Raw genomic sequence first — 27,199 nt, forward strand, 5'->3', positions numbered from 1 at the left:
AGGTTTCAAAAATTATTTGAAAAATAGAATTCTAGACACATGGAAGAGGATTACGGCCATGTGTATGAAAATAAATAAGTCTTTTCATGTTATTAACTCGAATTTTCGAGATATCAACCAGAAATGTCAAGATACCGCTTGAAATTCCTAGTTAATGCTGCGAAATTTGTAGCCTACAACATGAAAAAACGAATTATGCTTATTTCTTATATACGACCGTAATCCTCTTCCGTATAAACCTGGGTGTTTTTTTCCCCTGAATATTTTAATAAAAGAACTTTCACACATTATGCAATTCATGTTTCAGTTTATGTAGTACTCTGAAGACTAATTATATACTAAATTACAAACAGAAGAGAAACAAATGCAAATATTATCATTATTTTAATGAAAACAGCGCCACATTTCGTCACAAAAATAAATTTTATCATTATTCGTCCATGTAACGCTATTCGATCAGGACTATTTTACATTATGCTGAGTGAAAGACTTTTCAAGGTATGACCATGCAGATTATAAACTTATTAGAATTATCTCCCTTCGTATGTAGTCTTTGAAATAAGTAAATCGGTGACTAGATTGTCAAATGATATGTTCCTTCATCATGATCATAGCTCCATGAAGTGTATACAATTTACAGAAATTCTTTAATATATCAATGATTCGTCAGTCAGTACGGAACAGTAAATATCCATCATCTGAAAATAAATCCCACATTTATCTTCGTGCCTAAGGTTCTATTATAAACTAAATTATTATAGAAAACTTTCGAATGAAACCACATATGATTTAATAAAATAAATATGACAATTCTTTGTGGAAGAATTCTAAAAAAAATCCGAATGTTTGGCTTCCAAAATGGGAATGTCTGCCTGTCGGCCATTTTTACATCATGAGGTTCACTGATCATGAACCACGATTGACTGCACTATGTGCACGTGACGCTGTACACTTATCACTAATAAGCTATTGAGTGCATTCAACCGTGAGTCTCTGACCATGGCCGTTGCCATTTTGTGATCAAAATAAAGGTTAGGTATTAGATAGACTAAAATAGACGAGAAAAATGTATGGATCCAGTAATTCACAAGGAGTAGCGAGGATTTTCCCATGATGAGGTTCACTGATCAAGAACCACGGTTGACTGCCCTACGTGACGCTATACACTTATCATTAAGTGTAGCGTAACATATTGAGTGCATTCAACCGTGGGTCTCTGACGATAATCGTTGCCATTTTGTGATCAAAGTAAAGGTTAGATATGACTGATAAAGACGAGATAAATGAACGGATCCAGTAATTCACAAGGATTAGCGGAAACTAAATTTCTATAAAAATCCAAGATGGCGCCATAATGATAACCAGTTACCTTTCTTTTGGTGATAAACACAGATAGCAGGAAAAAACCCGATTCAACGGCTATGATACAGATTATTTTTTAATTTCTAAGGTTAAAAGAACCCTAACGTAACTACATTGTAGTCAAATTCTCTCAATGATTAGAAACCATGTATAATACTAAAATGGGATTTTTAATACTGCAATGATTACAACTTATAAATGTAGAAAAGTGTGTGGATATCGTCGGAAAAGTTCCGTTTAAACTTAAAGATATCACATTTATATCACAGATAATGGATAGTCAGTACTCTTTGATGATCATGAAATTCCAGAATATGAACTTCGGGTACGTTGATATAGCTGTCGTTCCACGTGGAAGTTTGGGTCGACAACCTTATTTTGTATTTTTACGTTTGAAAGTTTGTGCATCACTCCGCTAGAGTTACCATGACACCAGGGATTGACCTTCGTCGTACGTTTAAGTGGATGTCGTTGTTGTGTAGTATTGATGAACGGTAGTGGTGGTTCTTTCTGGGGACGGAGGAGAGGTGACTCGCCCAGAATCTTTGTCACTTGTGAGAAAGCTGACTGGGTCGTAAGAGGGCGCTGCCGTCTCGAAGACCGGAAGTGATTCTGTGTTGTCCTAACAGGTTCACTGCACGTGGTTTTGGCAGAATGCATTCGCGCGAGGAATGGAATGCTTTCTACAGAACCATGGTCTACGCTTTTACGCTTCCATAATTTACTTTCTTGTGCATAACTTCCAACGGCCTGCACAACCGTAATGTTTCTTTCTTTGGCACTGTTTGAACATTTTCTGTGATCTAGAATCTGATTCGTATGTTTACGCAACAATATCGAGGACTTTGTTCCTCGCGTTAAAATGCCAGGCCTTTCTGGCTTTTCGGGCGGACACATGTAGGGCGAACTTCGCTGTGTTAGTGACCAATAACCGTCATCGTTCAGCTCAAACATGGGCCTTTCACCCGAGAGAAACGAAATGTTATCATCGACGTCTCTGATTTCATCGAACTTTCCACTGTGATGTCCTGAATCTACATCCTCATCCTTTTTTGTTTCTTTTCGTGAACTTACGTCCCCACCCTCTTTTTCACCCTTTTCACCATTTTCATCGCCTTCCTCTGCATTTTCCTCATCGTCCTCTTCCACCTCCTCCTCCTCTCCCGGTACGCGGGGGAGAGGTGGAGGAAGAGGTCGTCTGGTGTATTTGTACCAGCGTTGTGTTTTCTTTTTATACGGAAACCAATTGTCATTCTTGAGGTCGATCAGTTCAACGATGAAGTCGTGACCCTTCTCCCAGGCAATCTGTCGACACGACTTTCGGTAACAATCAAATCTCTTGTTTCCAGTTTTCTCTTTTTCGTATAAATCCTACACAAAAGAAGCACAAAATAAGTCAAGGTGTTTGTATCAACTTACTACATGTAAATTTCGGAGACTGCCCTATGAAATATGCTTCCTAAACTTTTTCGACGCAAGGTCATCACTTATTAATTAATAACATAACTAAACATAAATCATTCCCAATATCTTCAGGCAAACTACCCTAGTTCTGACTCGACTGATCAGAACTTATTATTGTAATTCAAAAATTTCTTGGAGGAGAACAATCACCAGACTGAGGGATAAGATGTCTTTAATGAGATAGCAGTAAAAAGAGTCCTACAATTACAAAGGAATATACCGCTAGCCAATTCCCAAAGCACACATACAATTCAACCCGCAACTACATTGCATAAAGGGGCGGCCGTCCCAAAATGAACTTAGCTGTGGATAGGATTAATCAACAAACCATCAATACCAATACTATCATATATAGAGAGAAATTCCATAACCACCATCTTCTTAATTCAGAAAGCAATACATAATATTTTTTTTTCTCATTAAACTTACGATTAGATCGATCTCGTAGTTGACGTCGATACCGATATCAATCAGGAACTCCGCCATCATCATCTGGCCCGTTCTCATGGCAACCATCAACATGTTCTCGTTAAACTGAAAGGACAAAAAAAAAACAGATAAAATATGAAAAAAATATTTCAAAAAATGTACCATGAATAGATACTCGGTTTTACAGCATTATGTTATTATTTTGACGTAATTCAAATAGTGTTTGTAACGAACGGTTTTCATTGGCTTAAAATTATGTCATCATCTCATAATGTGAAAAATATCTTCATTTGTATCTGATTACAGGAAGACGATATTTGATAAAACAGTTATGGTATGTAAATCGGCTATCAATATTTTACTCTATCGGTTGGAAATAAACTTTATTTATATCTTATTGTTTTTACAAAAACTTACCCAGGTAGCGTTGATGTCAGCATTAGGTTTGTCCAGACAGTTCTGATAGACCGCTATGTCCCCTTCACAAACGGCCGTGTACATTGCCTGATAAAGCACAACGTATTAGGTCAGTAATGATAGGATTTGATTACATATTATGAGGAATCAAAATACAAAAACAATAATTTAAAATATGTTATGGTCTTATATCATTATCACGAGGAAAAGGGAAGTCAAATTATTTACAAAATGACACATAAGTATCAACTATGAGTTTACGCTTTTTAATAATAATAGCAACCGCATTCACTATTATTTTTCCTCTCATTAGTATTGCACATCTTGATAGCTTTCAGTGAGCTTTATCTTTTAGTCTTCTATACTTACTTTCATATGACACCTTATAATCCCCTACCTCCTTTTCTTCCTCTGTCATTTCTGTTTCTGGCTCCTCTTCCTCTTCAACCTCATCTTCTTTTTCTTCTTCATCCTTATCAGAAATGCCTTCGTCCTTGTCGTCATTCTTGTCGTCTTCATCCCTGTCGCCAGTCTGTACTGCATCACTTTCCTTTAAGAAAGAAAAGATAAATAATCTTTAATATGCACAATGTTTTCTATCTGAGGATTATCTCCCTTGGGCTGGTTACGTTTTTAAAAATGACTTGTTATGCTATATGATAATGCATTACGTCTTCAAGAGTATAAAGAGATGGGTTAAAGGAAAAACCTTCGAAGCTATGTACTCCATGAGAAGAAAATACAATGGTCATTCGGTGATGGAAAGGGATAAATAGCCACTCCCAGAAGAGATGTTATATAAAAAAAATTCTCAAGCATGGTAGAAGCAAAGTCAGCTTACGACTGCTTGGCAGGAGCATGTTTAGATATGTAGTACTGTAATCCCTTCTAACGGATGCATACGTAAACGTAATGCAACTAATTTACAAAACCATTTGGTGTATCACTGATTTATTCATCTATTTGTTTCGAGTTTGAAAAAGGACACTTTATAGCTTGACTTCCAATTACCCCATCTACAAAAGAAAAAGATAAGAATGTTCTTGGATATCATTTAATTTTAATGTTTTATGTGGAACGTTCTGTATGGAGATCACTATGACCTAATGGATGTTTAGTTAAATGGTTTCACGTGCTAATGTAAACACCTATGGTCACCTAAGGACAACATCCTTCCCTGTATGCATTGTGGTCTAATGGACTGACTTCATTAAAATAAGTTGTGTGTTGGTTATAGAGACCTACGTACATATGTTGACGAAATGACTTCGAGTGACACATTACTATTGTCATTTTATATAGATTGTTAATAAGAAAGGAAATACAGCAGTAATGTTGATCAATGAAAGGCAAACGAGAAATATCTAAATATATATTTTACCTATACATAGGTACGTTATTAAGTGATCAATATTTACAACAATAGGAAATGGTTAATTATTCAGCATCTCCCTGAGTACCAGGTATCTCGTTAAAGTATTTTTTCTGCATTTATATCATATTTCTTGTTAATTGTTTACCTAAGCTGAACAAAGGTTTAACATTGACTTTTATTTGTTCCAGCAATATTGCATTATGCCACCAAAGGACAAACTCATTCAAATTTAAATTAGTCATTTTCATCCACATATTAATGTCAATGTGTATTTTACCACATAGGGTCCTATTGTTGTTCCATAAATGTTATATCATGTTTTTACAGAGGTTCCGCATGATGGCACCACGTCAATATTTCATACACTATTACAATAACTACACGGTGTGTGATATCGATCAGAAGTAGTTACCTTTTGTTCGAAAAAAAGACAACCCGGATGTGATCAATTTTGTCTGTTCTTAAACATTGATTGTTTAAACGTAATATGCTATCAATAAAGAATAAAAGTTGGTAAAGAAAAGTACCAGATGTTTGTACTGACTTACTGAATTCTAATCCAAGGTCAGTAATATGGCGGCAAATTACAGACAAAACAACGTTTTATGTATAAGCACAAGTACTCATGTGGTTAACTTAACGATTTAGAGCATGCCCATCTAAAATATCTGTGTGTAACTTAATTGATATTTCTTGAAAATATATTTCCTGAATCAAGATAGATATAGGAATGTAGATATTTAACATGCCTCTTTACGATAAACACTACCCACACACTTTGTTATTTTAACGTCCTATTAACAGCCAGTGTTATTTAAGGACGCGCAAGGGTTGTCGGAAGAGGGAAAAAACTACTGCCCATTGATTAGTACATGGCAAGTGCCACAAATGGGATTCGAACTCGAGGGGAAGGCTTACAGTAATATGTCGGGCCACCACGGCGCCTAGCCACATAAACATTAATCCCAGCACTATAAGTAGGTAACGAATCTATTGACGTCTCAAAATCTATGAAATAGTACAATACATCAGAATAAAGTAATACTATAAAAATGAAACAGGTATATAGATCACATAGTGTAGTATTTCGTAATTTCTTTTATTTCTGATACATATTCTAGAAGTAACTCAATGGATCTTATTTATGTTTACGGTTGAATGTATCTTTTACTGTACTTTTAACAAAAGTGTATAACTAATTTTTAACATATTATTCATGTTTAAACATGGACAAGAGTTACTTACAAATTGATTCTGTACTTTATGTAATAATATTTTTTACAGACACGTGGGCTACAGAGAAATTTCATTATGCTTGAAAAACATTGTAAATTTTATCTTAAAGCTAGTTTTGATACTTTATACAATCATCATTTTGACTAATATTTGCGGTCATATGTATATATCATCATTATTTTTTACGGGAGAAGACGAATTTACAACTTGTGCTTCATCCCATTTGTATATAATTTTCAAATAGAATATGTTTACATCAAATCAAACAGAATGTATAACTGTTCAATATCGCAGGCAAATGTCTCTATGTCTGTTTTAACACTCTTTAAACCCATTCAATATGGAATATGTCATAATATTTGGACGCTACTGAGGAATAATATATTTATAGTAATACTGTTTTAGAAAGCTCTAGTACTGATTTTTTCAGACGTAGAAATTTTATCTACCAAGTGAGAGAACTATGTTTTAAAAGCCTATTGATTTTATTCATCTATATGGAGTATATACAATTTTGAGCAATTTACTAGCAATTAGTATTGAAACACGAGAAGTGCAGTATTGTTACCTTTATCACGAAAAGCTTATTTGAAAGATATGATTCGACTTGAATTATATTTAAACATCAATTCACTTGACTGGTTTTTAAATGATAATTGGACCAATTAATGGAAGTGTATCCGAACGAATATCTGTAAGTGAAAAATAAATTTGTACTTAGGTATTAACAACAAGAAACCCTTTCAGGTAGACACTGTTCTGTACTCGTAGCAAGATAATAATTCCCTCTACCCTTTCTATCGAGGTAAAGATGACGATTAAAATATATTAATTTTGAACAATGTTTACATCTTATTACACCATTAAAATTATTTAAGCCAATCATTTTAATAGCATAAGTTCATAACTCTATACTTTTCTTATTTTAAACCAACTTTCTTTCGCGTGCTATTTATTTTCTTAAATTTCTCGATCAAGTAAAGTTCTAGGCATTTTATTAATATCTCCATATAAAGTCCGCGAAACGTACTATGTACTGTGAATATGCAAATACAGATCGCGAAAGAAAGTTAGTTTATATTATGTATCGGTTTTAAAATAAATTACATGTGTATCATCTTCTTTGGTTGTGTTACATGTAGCATATTTGTAAAATAATACCTTATTCTTGTAATGAAAAGAAAACACCGATACATTCATTCTCCAGTTTTGTGTTATTGTTCGTGTGTCTAGCCCTATAACAGAATGACGTCACATTACATCAAACAACATTGGGAACATAAGCGACAGACAGGATACAAGCTCAGAACGTGGGGACGTGTCCTTACGGAACGTTTAAGTACCCACAAATATTTCATGTTATACTTCAAGACAAATTAAATTGATGTGGAATTGCCGACTACGCTATTTAAAGGACCATACACTAACCGAAACAATTTTTTAAAAATATAACTCTAAAACGAGTTCTACACATTTTGTAGAGTCCGAAAAGTTATTATCACTCCCTGGACAATTTTAAATAGATAGATGATAATGTCCATAACGCGGGTCGCCCTTATTACCGCGCTGTAATAACCTATAACTACGCTACGGCAAATAATATATATTTACACATGAAATCTTGCATTTATTTTGTTGTAATTTCATTTAATACCAAACATGTTCTAACATTATAATTGTTTTTGATAAACTTTTGTTATTTCAGAAATGTAGTTAGCCATTAATCTTATAATGTGACATTGCCCTCTCTTCTCTATTTTCTATTAAGCACCGGTTTTCATGTGACACCCTAGAAAATCCTACCTATATTTAACGTCTCTATAATATGTGTGTATTCGATCATAATTGAAATATCGGGTCACTGTAAATCTTTGTATGAATTCATTCATTGCATTATAAAGCAATTTCTTACAGATTTCTACAGCCTTTTAAACTATTTCGTAATTGTGAACTCTGTCGGCTAACGATTGAGTAATACCGAACATCTGCATTCATCAGTTAACCTCAATAAAGAAATATTTTCCAAAAACATAAAAATTTCTAACTATTTCATAATTGTGAATACAGTCGGTTTCGCCAACATTTGCTTTATAAATAGGTATCAATAAATAGTCACGAATAGAGGAGGCGTATATTTCTTACTTTTGGTCTAGGTATTGACAGTGTTACATACGTCTGAATAATCTATACTCTATATGTTTAAATGTATCAAGGTTTGTTGATGTGATATATTTGTTTGCTGATAAATCTGTGTTGTATTTTGTTTGTGGGGTTTTATTATAATTTATATATCTCGCGAAGGACATTTAACTCGTTTGAAAACGCTTTGAGATATCTTTTGGACGCTTAATGTATCTATTAGTTTCATAAACAAGTTTAACTTGATATATTTACTATTTCCAGTGAACTGTTGACGACAACATGGGAACAGCTTAAGCATTAAAATCTAATACATTTTGATAAACGGATCGTGAAAAGCAGGTCTGTATTTTACATGGTTTAGTTGTACAGTTTAGCGATAGGCAATTAATGGATTGGAAGGTTAGCAGTAGAATGTGTCAACTCGGGAGATTAGAATGTTGATTTAGTTCATTTAAATAAAATCATTGAAAGAAACCAGTTACCTCCTCGAAGGCCGGGAACAAAAATAACCATTGAAATCAAAGAAAGGGCTTACAGAAATACACCTGATATATAACTCTGTTTGATTTCAATCCAACGATCTGATCGTGTTGTGGGTATCATTAGTCCATGTGTAAACTCAAATGTCAATGCAATCTGAACAAACTTTCAGGTTCAATCTCTATCGAAGTATTCCGACAGTGGCATTTATCGATGAATGACGTCCATGAACTCGTGAAGTAGAGCAATACAAACATTGAGGAAAGGTTAGGTACCTAGCGTTTAAGTTTTGGTGAATTGATTGAAGTATTTTACATAAACTGTTGGCTCGGCTTTATCGACGACTATAAACACTAGTCAATATAGGTCAATAATGGATCTATAAATGATTTCCATTACGACATTTTGGCCTCGTTACTGACCAGAGCACGACAGCGTTATTCTACGACCGTTAGTGTTTATTAAAATAAATGGTCAATGCATTACGTAATAATGCTACAATACTTCATTCAATATAATCAAATATACATTACAAACATAGTTAAAGGGACAACGACAAAATGTTCTAAACAGTCAAATGAGTTAAAATTGTGATGAAATTCTCTATTTGAGACCCTGATATAATGATCTTGCTCAGGACCATAAGAGAGTTGTCTTGTGAAGCAGGTGGCATGTATACAGAGGTCGTCTCTATCGCGTTTACATTTTACTGTAATTTTAAAGCTTCTTTCTGAATTTTATAAGAAAATCAACAAACCATCTGCCATACCTCTGCAGTTTCCGTCCGTTCTGTCACGCCGTCCGTCGTATCTCCTGTCTGCTGTACCTCCTCCCCGCCATTTAAATCCAATGTTAAATTATCACTATTATCAATATCCTTCTCCTGGTTGCTTTCACTTATTGTATCTACAGGATCCACCGACAGACTTTCTTCCGTCTCCTTCTGCCCGCCATCGTCTTCTCTGGGATCCAACTGGGCATCATTGCGTTCTGTTGCCATAGCAATGAGATGTTGGTGTCACCATCGTTCACATTTTATCTGCAAAATATAAAGGTGGATAAAAATTAGAAAACAAATGTAATACTAATTTGTGTTCCTGTTGCCCTATAATTTTAAAATATTCATGTAATTCGAAACGAAATAAGCACAATACTGCTTTGGGCTTTAACATAAATAACACTGTGCATTATAATATGTTTAAGTGGCATTGAGATCTTACTACGCGGTCAGTCTCCTATATCGCTACTGCTTGGAATATCTTCTACCTCTGACAGTTTCTGTGACTAATATACCCCTGTGAAGTGTGTTTTGTGTATGTCTGCTTATACACTATGCAAACTACACGGCAGGATCCGAGTATTGTAGTGAATTATCATGTCATAAATATTACACGTAGTCTATATATGAAAACATGGTGGCAATCATTGACAATGACGTGTTATACTACATTTCTAATTGTTATGTGTCATATATTAATTAGTTGTATTGATGGAGCTTAATCGTGCAGGTGAGAAAAGAACAATGCAAAATGTCTATGGTTTTCCCTTATTCCATTCGAAATATTGTTACAGTAGAGAGGTATCAGAAGGCCAGTTCATAATAATTCTTTCTACAATCAATTGCGACATATTAACAATATCACACATTATATATTTATATTATCATCATTTTACAACACTGTCATCGTGATTTTATAGTTATTCTGCAACAAATTTGAATGGCAAAATACGCCCCATCGCCACTTATTATAAATACTTCTTTGCATGCATACATTCCTCATTGTCTTTTTTCATGTTAAAATTGATGTTCGGTTAGTTCCCTTCCCCTTCTTCGATATTAATTGTTTCACCCTTGATATTCCATGTGTTACTATCACTTTTATTATATTAACCCCTGGACTATATCAAAACAAAATTGAAGTCTGAACAACGGATGTGCTAGGTAATTTGATCCTTTGATGTACATCAAACTAATCGAATGACTTACAATGTACTATGCATGCCTTTCTTAAAATAGAAGCCTCTGTAGGCCTGTGATTGGTCAGTTTTTTCCGTCTGAAATGCCTTCAGTTTTGCTATGACATCGTCCCCAGGGCTGGATATAACGACAGTGATAGTAATCCCATGGATATTGAAGGTTGGATTGTTTTTTGCCCGATATCCACTTACCTACTGTTGAACAAGCAGATAAATTTTGCCAAGCAGATAAATTTTGCCAACACAGATATTGAAAAAAAATCACCAATAACTAACAATACTACCGATCCATTAGATTGTCGTCCAACACACTCGAATAGTGCTTACCATTGCTCATGTATACAGTATATAAAACCGCTGTACTTGCCAATCAAAGAACACTTGAAAACGTTACATAATGAAGACGTATTTGAACCACAAACAGAATGAAATAATTCGTTACTTCTCATGCTTACTGTAATCAGTAACACTAAACAGAAGCGTTACATGCCTGTCGCCCTGTAAACGATCTACACCATATGGTCTAGTGGTTCAATAATTTACACTTTGTCAGGACATAATAAAATATCAGGGCCACTTAATTCATACGTTCAGCCGAGTCGATCATGAAAACATTCATTATCACCTACCATACTTAACCGTTCTGAGTGTTACATAGACGTTTTAAATGCAATAAGGATATTTAATTTCGGTTTTTATTCAATAGAATATTTCCATTTCATTAAGGTAAATGTTTATTGCGTTTATTTGATTTTAAATCCCCGAACTATTACATACGGTCGTTATGTTTACACATGGTGAGTTTAATAGGAGTATAAAGTAGTTTTCGGTACAGATACATTTATACTGAAAGTAATTTCCATCTTTGGTAACCTGTGCAATAGGTATGATAACATTCTTTACACTTAATTTACCTATCGCTTGGCATGTTCATTTGCATAAATCGAAAACTGATTTTGCATTCCCAAATTAGTTTTCTTTGCATTTATACTAAATGTATTAGACTTTAAATATATTATAGTGTAATAAACTTGACATCCCTCTACATATGTGAAGTGTTACGTTCACAGATTTCCCCATTGGTAACATATTCATTTTTATGTAATGCAATTGTTACATAACTAGCGAAAATTTTATGTGTGACGTTTCGATGACAAGTACGATGTATACCCTTTCATCTTCATTAGAAAGATGAAAGTTCATAAGTACAAAAAGGTGAAATATTCTACGAGTCGTCTATGAATGAAAGTCTGATGAAGGTAATAGGGTAAACATCGTACTAGTCATCGAAATGTCACACATAAAAATTACCCTGTGTAACAAAATCATTACATAAGAAAGAATATTTTAACATAAATCATGCTTTCCAACCTGACGAAATTGTTTAGAATACTTTTAAAATAATCTGCAGCTGATGGAATTAGTGTGATTATTATTTAGCACTAACATTAAAATAAGATCTCGACTAAAATAAAATAAGATTTCGACTAAAATAAAATAAGATTTCGACTAAAATAAGATCTCGACTAAAATAAGATTCGACTACAATAAGATCACGACTAAAATAAGATTCGACTAAAATAAGATTCGACTACAATAAGATCACGACTAAAATAAGATCTCGGCTACAATAAGATCTCGACTAAAATAAGATCTCGGCTACAATAAGATCTCAACTAGAATAAGAACTCGACTGAATAAAATCTTAATGTCAATAAGGTTAAAACATATTTCCACTAAAATACATGATAAATAAATTTCAAACTAACTAGATAAAGATCACCGCTGAACAAATAAAGGAATATTATAGCTAAATAGCATTACATCAATTAAGATCTTCACAAGACGATAACAGCTAAATGAAATCTCAGCTAATATTTTTACTAAAACCAGATCACTGAAGAAAAAAAACATTGGCTAGTGTAAACACGTTTTCTTTCGGATATCATAGTCATATGGAAGGTTATGGAAACTCTCTTATCAAATACTTTGAATGTCAGCAATGACTCGGAAAAGTGTTGGCCTTGCGTAAAGTGTACTTCAAAGACAGATATGCATTTGAATGTATTCTCTATGTGAAATAAATCTTTTAAATGGGTTTAAATTTCATTTCTCGTAATATATATATGGAGGTCTATGTGATATATTGCTTGATGTCTATTGACGTTTATGGGACATGTATTACCCAATAATGTTTTCGGTATTTCTTTTAAATCATAAACGCATATCAGCAAAGGTTTTGAAATGAGTTGAACATATTAATGTCATGAACATTAGCGTAGGGTTAGGTAAATGTTAGGATATTAAATCAATCTATCATATCTCATTTCCTTTGTTTCATTATTAGGTGCAGGTGTTTTTGAGATCTTACAATACCATTGATCGATATGCTTTCACAATCCTTACAAAATTATGTACGATAAAGAAATGTTTGAAACATGATGTCTTTGATAGCATAATTTATCAAACCTACACAGCTGGCCATGTCCAGATAATGATAAATAAATGAACTCATCACCTCCTTAAATACCTATGTTGGTAAGGGTCTATAGACAGTCCCTATCCTATTCTTACCTCATCACTCACCTATAATGTACCCTGGTCTCGTATCGAATTCCCGAGTGGTCATGATTAGAGGTCCTGCACTTTGATTATCAATGATGACGTATATGGGTACTCGTACCTGTACAGGTAAATATTCACCTGTCTCCTCTTGGGATATAAGTGGGATTAGAAAGGTTATTAATCAAAGAGAAGGATAAAAATGTCGTCTGAAAACTTACGGTGTTGTTTGCACATCAGAGGAGATGTAATACGGTAAATTGTTTTGAATAACTACATTTAAAACGACATCTTATAGCAGTGAATGATATTTAATTGGTCTGTCTATGTAACTGTTGAAACGTACATAAAACATGTAAAGTGAATTGGAACCCCATTTCAGAATACAGTTCGTGATTTCACACATGGCTTTCTATAAGCACGACACAACTTATAATAAATAAATTCACTAACTAGTGCATACATTTAAATTCCAATGAAGTACGAAACTTTCATCTCCAACAATAACAGGCAAAATACGAACATTTTATAAACCTGCTTTAATAGTTTTATGCTTTGTTATATTATGTGCCAGTTTTGTGCCGGTGTTCTGGGATAACATCGAATGCAAATGTTGAGCGACTGTCTTCTGCTTCTAGTATGCGCGTTGTACCAATGATACGGTTCGAATTTTTCTCTGTTTAGTAATAAATAATTGCTTTGCATTCATTTTTTCATGAACATACGACTTACTTTGATTCGAATCCAATATTCCATGGCAATATATCAGACCCAAGTATACATATATAAATATATTACGTTAATAGAAAAATCTTTCGGCATCACCTAACCGGAAATAACTATTAACTAATATTAAAACCGGATTCAAACTTGGACCTGATATCTAATTAATGTAATTAATGTGGGGTGCCAAATTAACTGAACCAGTCGATATTGTTTTACTGCACACATTACTACCTTGACCTGTTTCGTTTCGTCAAATCATTGCCATTTGTAATCCTATCTACATAATTCATCAACAATTAATCCGCGTGAGTATATAGATTATTTCCGCGCTGACAAAGAACTTAAAGAATATTTTGAAGTGTATATCAATTATGACACGATGACTATACAAGAAATGCACGTGTTATATACCAAATTGGTCACAAACTAAAAACACATGTTTTTTTCCTTCTCAAATAACATAACTCAAATACTTATCAACGAAATACTAACGTAACATAAAAGCGACTTGAAAAGTGAACTATGAACAAGTGTTGGCTCTTGTTTTGTTTCCGACGTTCGATTGGTAAACCTATACACTATTTACTTCTGTATATTATATTATTTTGTTTGGCCTTTTTGCTATGTTTTATAGTTCTTTACTTGCTAAAACAACTAAAAACCTATATTTTTCATTCTCTATTTTACGCATATTTTTATGAATGGAAAAAAGAATAACAAATGATGAACGAGTGCTTGTGAATGTAACTGGAAGGTTCTAACTAACCGAATGGTAAATTACGTAACTAGAACTGGTTTTGAAAATTCCAAAATAAAATACTCCCACATGTTTAATTTTATCTTCAATTCTTTTTTGTTTTTAAAATATCCTGATCCACCGTTTTGTTGACATAATGATATCAAAGTTTATCTCTCTGACCACGAACAGCGTACTCTAAGGTTGTTCGCTGATAAATCCCAATGTTTCTGAAGTGTTTGGCTTAACTTATATGGCAATATGCACTAGTTATGACGTCCTTGTTATGACAACCAACAGTCTTCAAGGAAAAACCACGAAGTCATATCATCCAGGATTCAAATTATTTGTTTTAACAACTCAAATAATTTTATGGAACTATTTTTAAAATCTTTATTCGTGTTTCAATACCAAGTTTCTATAACATTTCTTTACCTTTTTAAAAAAAATGTTTCCCAATACGTTTTAAATTTCAAATATCATTGATTTGAATTCATGTATTAGACGAGTTCTAGAATGACTACACAGCTTATGGTGCAGTATATAAACAGTGATAATTTCTGTGCGAGTTTTGTGTAAACCTTTTTAGATTCTGAAGCTTCAAGTACCTATCTGTGTCTGCAGTATATCTTTGGCGTATGCAGCAATGGATATTAACCATTAAACCTCTTATAGACCAAAACTCTTTAAAATCAATATCACCTCTTTCTGCACTCTGCCGTATTACAAGCTCATCCTTTTATGCCTTTTATATGAGATGAAGTATTCCATGATTAGTATATACCCTGGTGTTATATCCATGAGAAGTAAGATTCACATGGGAACTGCTATATAATTTACTATTTCACTAGTCACAAAAGTCATCATTGTCCTATCAGTATGATGTGCAGTATTATGATATCAATTCATACATTACTGCATTAAAACAAGAACAACATAGATGCCCAACGCGTAGAAGAAACTCATCTTCGCTAGGCAAGAGTTACGATCTGTTCGAATATGCGTATAGATGCTATTCAAACTGAACATTGCATTTAGGAAACGATTTTTTATATTAGATGAAGAATTATGAAAATAAATAAAAATGACATAAAACATATTTGATACTAATGATCCGAACTAAAATGACACTGTGATCTCTGCTTACCTTGTGGGCAGACTATGTCTTTAGTTTAAAGGGTATTACACTATAAATCTGTAGTGTACACGACCTGGTGTGAAGTCCACTACTTCTACAGCAGCTTACCACGACTCTATCACCCCCAGTAACTATTGACACTACCACGAGTAGGCCCACGTCTAGAACTACCAACGCACACACTGACTGGAGAGTCTTAGCGGTTGTGTTGGTATAGACGGACATTTAAACTCCACATAGGAGAGATAGATCACATTTGTGCCCTAGCCTCTTCATATTGTAGGATACCGCATAAATATTTTATATCAAACGACTTTCGGTTTATAGCGGATGTGTTTTCAACTTTATACAAGCACAGAAATAGATCAGTAGTGATAGAAATTACTTAACTGGTGTATGAGTACTGTCATTTCTTCTGCAAATTTCAATAAGGATAGGAATAGCAACTAAGAAAATGTCACTATGCAGTTAAGAGTATGCAGCTTATTGTAAAATGTATAGCGCAAAGATAGTTATATCAACAACATAATATACATTTTAACGCAAAATTGCTGACACGAAAAGGCGTTAAATAAATTTACCATTGAAAAATGTACATTTGCAGTATCTAAAACGTCAAACGAATTGATTGAGAAACAAAACTACCTAAAAAATAGCAATAAATTTTAAAGATAAGATGATACAGATAGACTTACCATCATCGCGTTGCCCTTCTATAGAAGTACAAACATGCCTTGAAGGCCACCTCAAATAAACGGTTATCTGCATTAAGCGACGGTTCTCCCAATCAGAAGCGTTATATAATGAACCTTATGAACTCTTATTAAGCGATCACCTGTACTACGCTGCCAGCAGCCACTAAAAGTATGTCCGAAAAACTATTTCGTCTGCATACAGCAACCAGTCGTTATTCCAGTTGGCAATTTGTCATTTTACTTTTCGAAATAAATATAACTTGGTCTTTATAGATAATTTCTAGACATTCATCATAATCTCTTTCTGTCCGTAAATCCTTGGTATATTGATTGAGTTAAATGAAGTTCCGTCTAGTAACCCCGATATGAGGTTATAGATGAATATATTGTGCTTAACAAGAAACACATCGACAGATAAACATAATCACTGACCAGTCGCACGATTAAACAAATTTCACGATCGATTTATAGCAAAACTTCAATGGAATATGCTATTACAAATAAAAAGGGAATATTATAATGTCTTCAATGCGATATTTACTTACACTTCATTCAGAATCTTTCTCTCTAGCCCACCAAAATTTACGTTTGTCCACTGAACTTACGTACTTCCACCATTACGCCTATATACATTGTCAAGCACACACCAGAGTTCTCTATCCACTAAGTGATTGAATTCTGTCCTACTTTGGAACTTGTACAAAACCCTAATGTAAATAAACGGCTCTGCTCCCAATTATATACTTAGTATCTGTACACGGTTAAACGCTCCAAACCGTCATAGCTGTAAATCTATCATTAACATATGTAATCTGGTGGCAGAAATATTAAACTCAGGTGTGAAAATTGAAAAGACATGAAAACGAACAAAATGTTTTAAATAGTTTAAGTTTGTAGTATTGACTCCCAATCGTGAGAATCTCAAACAATCATATACAAATATCTAAATTGACCAGGGCTTTATTCACGTGACCCCTTAGAAAAGTAAATACAATATAGGGGTATATTTTTTCTTTAAATGGACAAATCTTGATATGTAAATATAATAACACTATGCTTTGTGCAGGTGTTCAAATTCTTTGGACGAGATACTTGGCTTCTAAAAATGTGTGCATTTTCATCAATCCTATAACAATCAGCTTTATTTACAAATTCCATTACTGTCATTTTTGTTTGTTTTCTACTGTGAATAAACATTATCAACAACAACACCTCTTTCCTGAAGTTACTAATATGATATTATATCTTTCATTTTACTTATGTACTTTAATATTTGCCTTGATAAAATAAATATTGGGATACATTGAGAACAATTGACACATAAAGCTCATTTGTGAGGTCGAACAATGGGTGAATATGCCTACAGATTAACGGTTAAGATAGTTGACATATCAGGTACCGTAACCAAAATGAATATTCTATTATTAAATCGACCGAATATTAAAATAATAATTTCAAACATCTTTATTATAAATAATTCAGTTCCATCTTTCAATTTAAATTATTTTGATGTCATTAATGAATATGAATTTATCTGATACTGTAAACCAACTTTTATTCGCGACTATTAAATTTCGCGAATATTCCTTTTCAAAACAAGTTCGCGAAGATTAACTTTCGCGGAACAGACTACATATAGTTCTACTTTCATTTGATACTATCATACTAAGTCATATCAATAATAATTTTCGGAGATAAACTTTCGCAAATTTTAATCGATCGCGAAATTTGCGAAAGTAAATCGCACGCGAATAAAAGTTGATTTACAGTATTTGATTGTTGAATACCAGGATCGTGTCAAACAAAGGACAGTATTTCAATAAGTGTATTAACAAAGATAATTTGCAACTAATCATTAGTTAGAGGATTCTAGCTGCTATTGGTGTGGTTTCAGCAGCACGCATGATTTATATCAATACTAAAGATACAGGATAAATTTATATCCCTTTTACAAGCAAAGTGGTAATGCATTTAATCATTTGGAGACTGCATACATATGATTCGACTTAAATATTTTTTTATGTAATAAAATATTGTTGATTAAGAAAACTGCCGGCGGGGAATCTTATCCTTAGCAGTGCGCTGTATCCTTAGAATTATGTGATTGACGTCTACACATTTACAATTACAGACACGTAAAGTATGTAGTGTTACATTACAGTATAGAAAACCACAGAATGATTGTGACGAGTTTACGATTTCCTCATTGAATTTTCACAGCTGAGACTCAACTTTAACAGGCAATTATTTCTCTATGTACCAGTAGTTACACAACATTTAACATCAAAGAAGTTCTCTTTTTTCTTGTTGAAGCGTAATTTCTATTTGCATATTACAGGGTTATCTGCCCTTGTGGGTAGGTATAGATTATGACGTCATGTATTTGCGAGCGAAACGTCATAGTTTTCGAAGAAAACGACGTGAATTGCGCTCACAAAATAATGACGTAACAATCAATACCTACACGCGAGGGAGCTAACTCTGTAATATGCAAAGACGGAATACTATTTATGTGGTCAAGTGGTATTATCATGGAAACATCATGTCGCCTTGGTTCTAAGGATTGGTGTATATGTTATACTGATTTTAAGAACCGCTGTCTACACATACCTGTGAAACTACACGTGGAATGTTAGGATACTAGTATAATCAGATGCTAATTTCCGTTTACTAATATCAGACTAATAGTTGATATATAACCATTATAGTTTCATCTGAGGTTTAAGTGTATTCTTAATACCATTCTAAATGATTGAAGGTATTTGTAAACATTTTTTATAATTAGTAAACGAGAGATCGCGTATACTAGAACATTTATTGCAGTTTTGTTTTGACAAAATGACTCGGTCACGTCACACTCTAGTGCAGAACATAAGTAGCAATGCCACATGTGTGATCCTCTACATATGTGCAGGACATCAGTAGCAATGCCACATGTGTGATCCTCTACATATGTGCAGGACATCAGTAGCAATGCCACACGTGTGATCCTATACATATGTGCAGAATATAAGTAGCAATGCCATACGTGTGATCCTATACATATGTGCAGAATATAAGTAGCAATGCCACACGTGTGAACATATGTTTTCTGCACCATGCTGATACGTTTATATCAAAATTTAAATATATGATGGGTATTTCAATATCTTAAGGTTATATTGAAAACGAAACTACAAATCTGGTTATTTACAAGTTATTCTTTTGAAATAAAAAAAAATGTACAAATGTAGTTAAAATTCAAGTCACACAGGTTTAACAATAAAATCCACATTTTTAAAAATCTGTAAAGTTTCTATAGTAATGCGGTTTAAATTTAGATTTTCGTGTGTGTTTCAAGTGCCGATATCTGCTAATACATTATTTTTTCAAAATTGCTCTAATAGTATCTGTTTAAAAAGTGTAACTTAAGCGAAATTATGAAAGTTTTGTACACACTCGTATTCATTAGCAACGTGCCAGCGAGTATTACTTATGATTCACATGGCGTGTAGATTAGCCATCATTATAATTTACGTGTGTATCTTTATATATGCCCTCCACCGTATGTGACGGTTTTCATTTGTATACCTTCATTGTTAGAGACTGAAATCTTTATTTTTGTCATTGAGTTTGGTAAATAAATCACAACATCGGTATAAACATGCACACATGTTATGTCCTCTGGGCTAGTCTAATGCAATTGGTCGAATAATTATATATTTTTTATGAAGGGTTCTTTGTAACGAAAACGAAAGTAGGCGTTTCCAGTGAAATGTTTGCAATGGGAATTCCGAGAATAGGTATAGGTAACGATGCATTTTTGCAATAATCACTACAACAAACTTTCATACACAAACATGGCGTACCGCTGTAAGTCTGCCATACTAGTTTTGTTAGCGTTTACAGTCATTCCTGATGCCAGAACTTCACCCGACGTCGATAAAGGCGACCAGATTACTTTCAGCGTCGGCGACCCACAAAGATGTCTCCAGAAAAGTCTGAACAAATATCTCCGACGATACGAAGTACTGCCAGGAGGAGGTTGGGACAACTTACGGAACAAACATGGCGGCCAGGTGATCAACTATAACTACAGTTTATGTCAGACTACAGATGACGGTCGTTACCTCTTACCAGACGACATATACTCTGTGCCATTAAAACAGAGCAAACTCGAAACGTTCGCCGAGATGTTTTCACATTGGCAGAACTACACTTCGACAACATCGAGCACGGTCAACGCTGAAGCTGGGTACCATACTGAAAGTTTCGGTATCGAAGGATCCTTCTCGCACGAGTCTGAAAGTGTCCGTTCTAGACAAATGATAGATAAATCTGTTACCACTCGGGTTCAAATGAGGTACGTTAGATATTCCGCCAAATTACAACCAGGAACAGCACTGAATCCGCATTTCAAAGCAAGGCTTTTGTCCATCGCATCACTAATCGTGAAGAAACAAAAACGTATGGCTAGTTACGAGAGTCAGATTCTTGTGCGGGACTTTGGCACTCACGTAATCACCAGTGTAGACGCCGGGGCTGCTCTAGTCCAACAGGACCAGATCAAAACTACGTATGCGCGGTCCTATAGTTCAGACAAAAGGATTGTGCTGACCTCGGCAAGTGCTTCATTCTACAGCAAATTCAATGTCAAAGGTGGTTACGAACATTCGACGTCGCAAGAAATGATTGATCAGTATCTTGGCAATAGGACCCATTCTGAAACGGCTACTATCGGTGGGTCAGTATATAAACCAGAGAACTTCAGCCTGAATGACTGGGCCGATAGTATTGCTGATAACTTGGTAGCTATTGACCGCGCTGGAGATCCGCTGGATTTCCTTCTGACGCCTATGGTTCTTCTGGAACTCCCGATGTCTGTTCTCTCCGAACTCCGAGAGATTGTGAAAAACTCTATCAGCTTGTATTACAAGCATAACGTTTACAGGGGATGCACAGATGCTGATTCTCCGAATTTCAGTTTCCAAGCCAACGTTAATGATGGAACATGTCGCAGTCTATCAAACAATTACACGTTTGGTGGAGTCTATCAGACGTGTTCTATGTCAGGGAACGTGAAGTCCAACACATGCAGTGAACTCGACCAAAAGAATCCTCTTACAGGGGATTACACATGTCCTCCTGGATACGAAGAAGTTGAGATTGACGTCGGGAGCAAGAACACGCCGAATACCGTGCGTCGTTGCCACAACTGTGGCTTTTTTGGGTGGTCGACGTGTTGTAAGGATTATGTATCATCCCAAACGGCCTCGTACAAGGGATATTGGTGTGTAGCTACTGGGAAGGTGGACAGTGGCTTTGGCTATCTGTTTGGCGGAGTATTCACAGACACCAATGGAAATCCGCTGACAGGTGACAGGTCCTGTCCACCGTACTTTCATGAAATGAAGCTCAGTAGCAATTTACGAGTTTGTATTACTGACGACTACGAGCTAGGATTCCGATATTCTGTACCTTTCGCTGGATTCTTCAGCTGTAAAACAGGCAATCCCCTTAAACTTGACTCCGACGAAGAAAACAAACATAAGCGAAGTACAACTAAAATGTTCAGTTTAGAGGCATTCCTGATCAATTCCGGACCTTCTCACTGGCCAAGAGGCTGCCCAACCGGATACAGTGAGCACCTTGCTGTGGTTTCCAATGGATGCGAGATCTCCTACTGCATTCAATCAAACGCTTTGACAGGCAGGGGTCTGCCGGATATCAAACGCCCTCCGTTTATTCAAATTCCTAACGAGGAATATACCGATAATTCCACTTTCATGACAAGCAATGACGGCTTGGTATGGAAAGATATAACACTAAGTAACGATATCAGTAATAACAACTTCCAGGAATCAGCCATCGAGATGGAATCAGCCAACGAGAAGGATGAAAGTCGCAGAACTCTAGGTGATGATGGCCTGACACAAGGAGCAGTGGTCGTCATTGCTGTAGCTGTCACTATCGCGTCAATGCTTTTAATATTGTTTGTTGTTAAAATCGTTCAAAACAACCGAAACAAAAACCGACCTGGGGAATACCGCCGCCTAGAATCGGACAGTCTAATCCAACATCAACGCGTTGGGTATGAGTCTCCAGAAGACAACGATCAAGTCGAGGTACAAGTGGAATCTTAAACTGAAATTGAGAATCTGCATGTATGTATTACTCCGATAGTAAAAGGGACATTTTCTTCGTTTGAACAGCATGGAAATGTTTCTAAACATGTTCGGAGTGTGGGGGTTATTTTCGCTACATGCGTGGTTTTCTTGAAATCCACGAATTCAAAATAATTCAGCATAATATGACTTTCTCTACTGCATTGCATATAGAGTAATCAGTGTACCGCGAATTTAAACGTTCTAAATTTGATATTATAAAGACTATGCAATCAATCCTGTCTATAAAGACTTCACATTCAAACCTGTCTATAAAGACTTAACATTCAAACCTGTCTATAAAGACTATACATTCAAACCTGTCTATAACGACTATACATTCAAACCTGTCTATAAAGACTTTACATTCAAACCTGTCTATAAAGACTTCACATTCAAACCTTTCTATAAAGACTTTACATTCAAACCTGTCTATAAAGACTATACATTCAAACCTGTCTATAAAGACTTTACATTCAAACCTGTCTATAAAGACTATACATTCAAACCTGTCTATAAAGACTTTACATTCAAACCTGTCTATAAAGACTTTACATTCAAACCTGTCTATAACGACTATACATTCAAACCTGTCTATAAAGACTTTACATTCAAACCTGTCTATAAAGGCTTCACATTCAAACCTTTCTATAAAGACTTTACATTCAAACCTGTCTATAAAGACTATACATTCAAACCTGTCTATAAAGACTATACATTCAAACCTGTCTATAAAGACTTTACATTCAAACCTGTCTATAAAGACTTTACATTCAAACCTGTCTATAAAGACTTTACATTCAAACCTGTCTATAAAGACTTTACATTCAAACCTGTATATAAAGACTATATATTCATACATTTCTATAAAGACTATGCATTCAAACTTTTCTATAAAGACTTTACATTCAAACCTCTCTATAACGACTATGCATTCAAAACTCTCTATAACGACTATTCATTCAAACTTGTCTATATAGACTATACATTCAAACCTCTCTTTGAAGATACAGAGGAAAAGCGATCTTAATACACAAGTGTGTTACAATCTATTTAATTGATCACTTGATAACATGCTGCAATATCTAATCGAATGATGAAGGATATGCATTTAACATAAATCAATTTTCGCTTCTTCCTTTTCTGTGGAACAACACTTATACATTGATGCCACTAATCATGACATGAATTCCATGGACTAAATACTGTAAGAACTAATTATAATCAGATTTCATTAATGTAGTACATTTTGTATTTAGTAAAATTTACTTATCACAGTTCGGGAGAACTATACATTTCCCATTCTGGTTCATATCGACACACTACAATGGTTTTTAAATGAAGTAATTTCCTTTTAATACTTACAGACCTATTTGATCAGTATTTTGATCTGTTATTTCTTATTAACACTTTGTTATTATATAAAATAATAGTTCAGACTGATTTGAGGGTCCAGACTACGTCTGATAGTGTTAGCATTTTTCTTTCACTCATGTGTTTTTTCTTTTGTTTCTTTTTTTTATATTTTTCTACCTTTATTAAATTATACAAAACTTATTTTAAGTATTATAACACAGCTATGGTCAACTTAAATTTACATTTATATATATTGTTTTTCTTACGAACATATATGGGTCATAAACTATTCATGAAATGTTTTAACTTGTATTGTTAAGTGATAAATCAAACAGAAAGGTCTCAAAATGTTACTGTATGTTAATTAGTGAAGCAATTAAATAGATTTTCTTGATAGATTACTTATCAACTAATCATAGTGTATAAGAACCTGTATATACACCATTGGTCAAGAAGAACCAATTTGAAATCTTACAGTGTTATGTTTTATATTTTTGTTTATGTTAAGTAATATTTCAACTTTCTTGATTCTTCACATGATTTATGTGAGAAAAACATTTTGTGAAATCTTTCATTTCTCAGAGAAATAATAAAATGTACTCGTGACGTCAGGATATGGATCTATTAATAGTAAACTAATTGAACCGAGACGCCCATTTCAAAAAGAGGTACTGATTAAAAAAGGCACTTTATAATATTATTTTGTATAATATAATGACATAATTAGTCGTGCCGTTGAAACTTAACGTCGATTGGAATTCATTCAATCACGTGCTAGTGAACATAATAGTATTAATCAGGGAAAGTCTGTTAATATGGCAAATTTAAAAAGTATAATACTTAATTTTGACAGAGTAGGTAAAGAGATTTCTATTTCATTAAAACACTAGCTGATTGTACAACAGAGAGGTCGGGATATTAACGTAACCATTGGCTTTTGTAATTATTTTTCTTTAGTGTTCCATCATTTTTGTCTATGTGGATCGTTTTGTACTTTTTACACTTCTCAATTTCTGTCACAGTTCTCGCACAACATAGCGAAGAAATATACAAATGTATGTATACTTCATTATATAGACATTTTAATGTGATTGTTGTAAAGTTCTTTGATATTAAGGCACCGGGCTGGCACCTGATAATGTACACATCCACGTCGATATCGTGACCATATTACCAATTTTTAATTGGTAACAAAAATTTGTTTTTAAACTTTACACATCTATTAAATGTTATTTTTTGAGAATGTCTTTATTTTGTTCATTTAGTGATTACAAATGCTTTACTGAATTAAAATATTGCAAATATTTGATAATCATTACTTATCCGGACCAGCCATGTCTGAACGTTTGAGAGATATCATTTTAAAAACTATTTTAAAGATATTATTTATTTTTATACTGTTACTAACACGGTTAGTGTATGGGTGTTTTTTTTTTTTTAACTTTTTAAAACTTTCTTTATATAAAAGCTTATGACAAGATCTGTAGGATAACATTTTAAACCTGTAGTTATAGATATTATTTGTTTTTGGATCTTTACTAACAAGGTTGATGTGGGTTTTTTGTTGTATTTTTTGCTTTAAGTTTTTTTTCTTTTAATAAAGGATTATGATAAAGTATTTCTTTGTTGTTCTTGAAAATGTCACTTAATAACACACGTTGAAATTTATAAATCCCTATAACCCTCGATATAAAGCAGGCATGTGGATATATTATATATGAAATATAACAAAAGGCATTTAAAGATGCTTCGCCTCTGATAAATGGTATATTTTCTCTATCAAATACAGCAGCAGACGAATTAATATTTTTCTTCAGTTACAAAAGTTACTTACTTTACACCAGTAATGCTATTGAAAAGTTTGAGCTTCTAATTTTACTTCAAGATAAAAATAATTAGTTGCGTCGCGAAAAAATTCCTTGGTGCTATGTCCTTTATAGAATGAAGTACTGATCGCGCATGCATCAAAAGCAAAATAAATAATTTTATAGTTTTTGTGTTAATTAAACATATATATATACGTTTGTCGTTTATTTTCTGTCGGCGGTTGAGCATCTTTAAACACTAGTATGATTTTTTCTCAGTGAGGCCTTACACATCTATAAGCAATGATAATCTTAAAAACACGACCAGAACCTGGCAATGGCCCTATGTGGGATTCGAACTCACGATCCAAAGATGAAAAGGTATAGTGCTACACCCTGTGAAATCCCTAGTATTTGGCCCCATTTAGGGAAATAAAATATCAAAACGATCACATCGAACATGGAAACATAATTGAAAAACTAAGTACTTCATAGTATCTCCTTGCTGATTTAATTTCATGTTTTAACTGACGAGGCGAAATTCTGTACTCCGTTAGATAAAACGGAACTTCTTAATATAACAACGGGTTATCCGCATGTAGATCCGCTTTCATATCGAGACATAATAGATAAGTTATCCATACAATCTTTCATACTGAAAGATTGTATGGATAACTGAAAATTTAAATTTAAAAAATGTTAGATATGTATGAATGTGTGTGTGATTGTTGATGTTATATCTAAATATCATGTATGTCTTTGAAAAAAAAAAAAAAAAAAAAAAAAAAAAAAAAAACTCAATGGTCACAAAATGTTGTTTTAACACTTACATTTTTTTTAAATTTCTGTACATGTCATGATAACGAACTTTTTATTCGTTCAAATTGATATATTGTCATGGAACGAAGGTACAAACGATATGAACACACAAATTGCATGGGACTAACAATTACTACATCATAATATAAAAGAAAATCAATATATGCGTACCAAAAGAACAAGTGTGTACTTGATTATCTATACATTGACGAAAGAAAAGTGTAGATGTCCCGAGTACTTATGATTCATTACATCGTGATGGTTACATTGGAGGAAATATTTCCGGTCTCATGAAACTCCTTACACTACACGGAAAATTTTAAAATTTGAAGTTCAA

At 33.9% G+C, this 27,199-nt stretch overlaps 2 protein-coding genes across 6 annotated transcripts in view; one reads left to right on the top strand and one right to left on the bottom strand.

The window, feature by feature from the left end:
* Positions 1-362: 362 nt before the first annotated feature.
* The window catches only part of LOC138335867 (high mobility group nucleosome-binding domain-containing protein 5-like), a 40,355-nt gene continuing 13,518 nt past the window's right edge, over positions 363-27,199 (bottom strand). For 3 of the 5 annotated variants that reach the window (XM_069285036.1, XM_069285033.1, XM_069285032.1), the window contains 5 exons: positions 9,675-9,944; positions 4,070-4,222; positions 3,673-3,759; positions 3,256-3,360; positions 363-2,733 (listed from right to left, as the gene is read on the bottom strand). In XM_069285036.1, the coding sequence (XP_069141137.1) occupies positions 1,660-2,733; positions 3,256-3,360; positions 3,673-3,759; positions 4,070-4,222; positions 9,675-9,905 (1,650 nt within the window). In that variant the 5' untranslated portion in view covers positions 9,906-9,944 and the 3' untranslated portion in view covers positions 363-1,659. Of the gene's footprint in view, positions 2,734-3,255; positions 3,361-3,672; positions 3,760-4,069; positions 4,223-9,674; positions 9,945-16,053; positions 16,234-17,284; positions 17,436-27,199 lie in introns of those variants that run through there. The other 2 variants (XM_069285035.1, XM_069285034.1) reach the window with 2 other exon arrangements.
* Positions 20,521-25,853, top strand: LOC138335865 (macrophage-expressed gene 1 protein-like). Its single transcript, XM_069285030.1, has one exon. The coding sequence runs from the start codon at positions 20,534-20,536 to the stop codon at positions 22,859-22,861; it is 2,328 nt and encodes a 775-aa protein (XP_069141131.1). The 5' UTR covers positions 20,521-20,533; the 3' UTR covers positions 22,862-25,853.

This window comes from Argopecten irradians, chromosome 12 (genome assembly GCF_041381155.1).
Source record: "Argopecten irradians isolate NY chromosome 12, Ai_NY, whole genome shotgun sequence".
Classification (NCBI taxonomy): domain Eukaryota; kingdom Metazoa; phylum Mollusca; class Bivalvia; order Pectinida; family Pectinidae; genus Argopecten; species Argopecten irradians.

Excerpts from the sequence above, each read along its gene's own strand:
- LOC138335865 (XM_069285030.1), top strand. The coding sequence starts at position 20,534 with ATGCATTTTTGCAATAATCACTACAACAAACTTTCATACACAAACATG.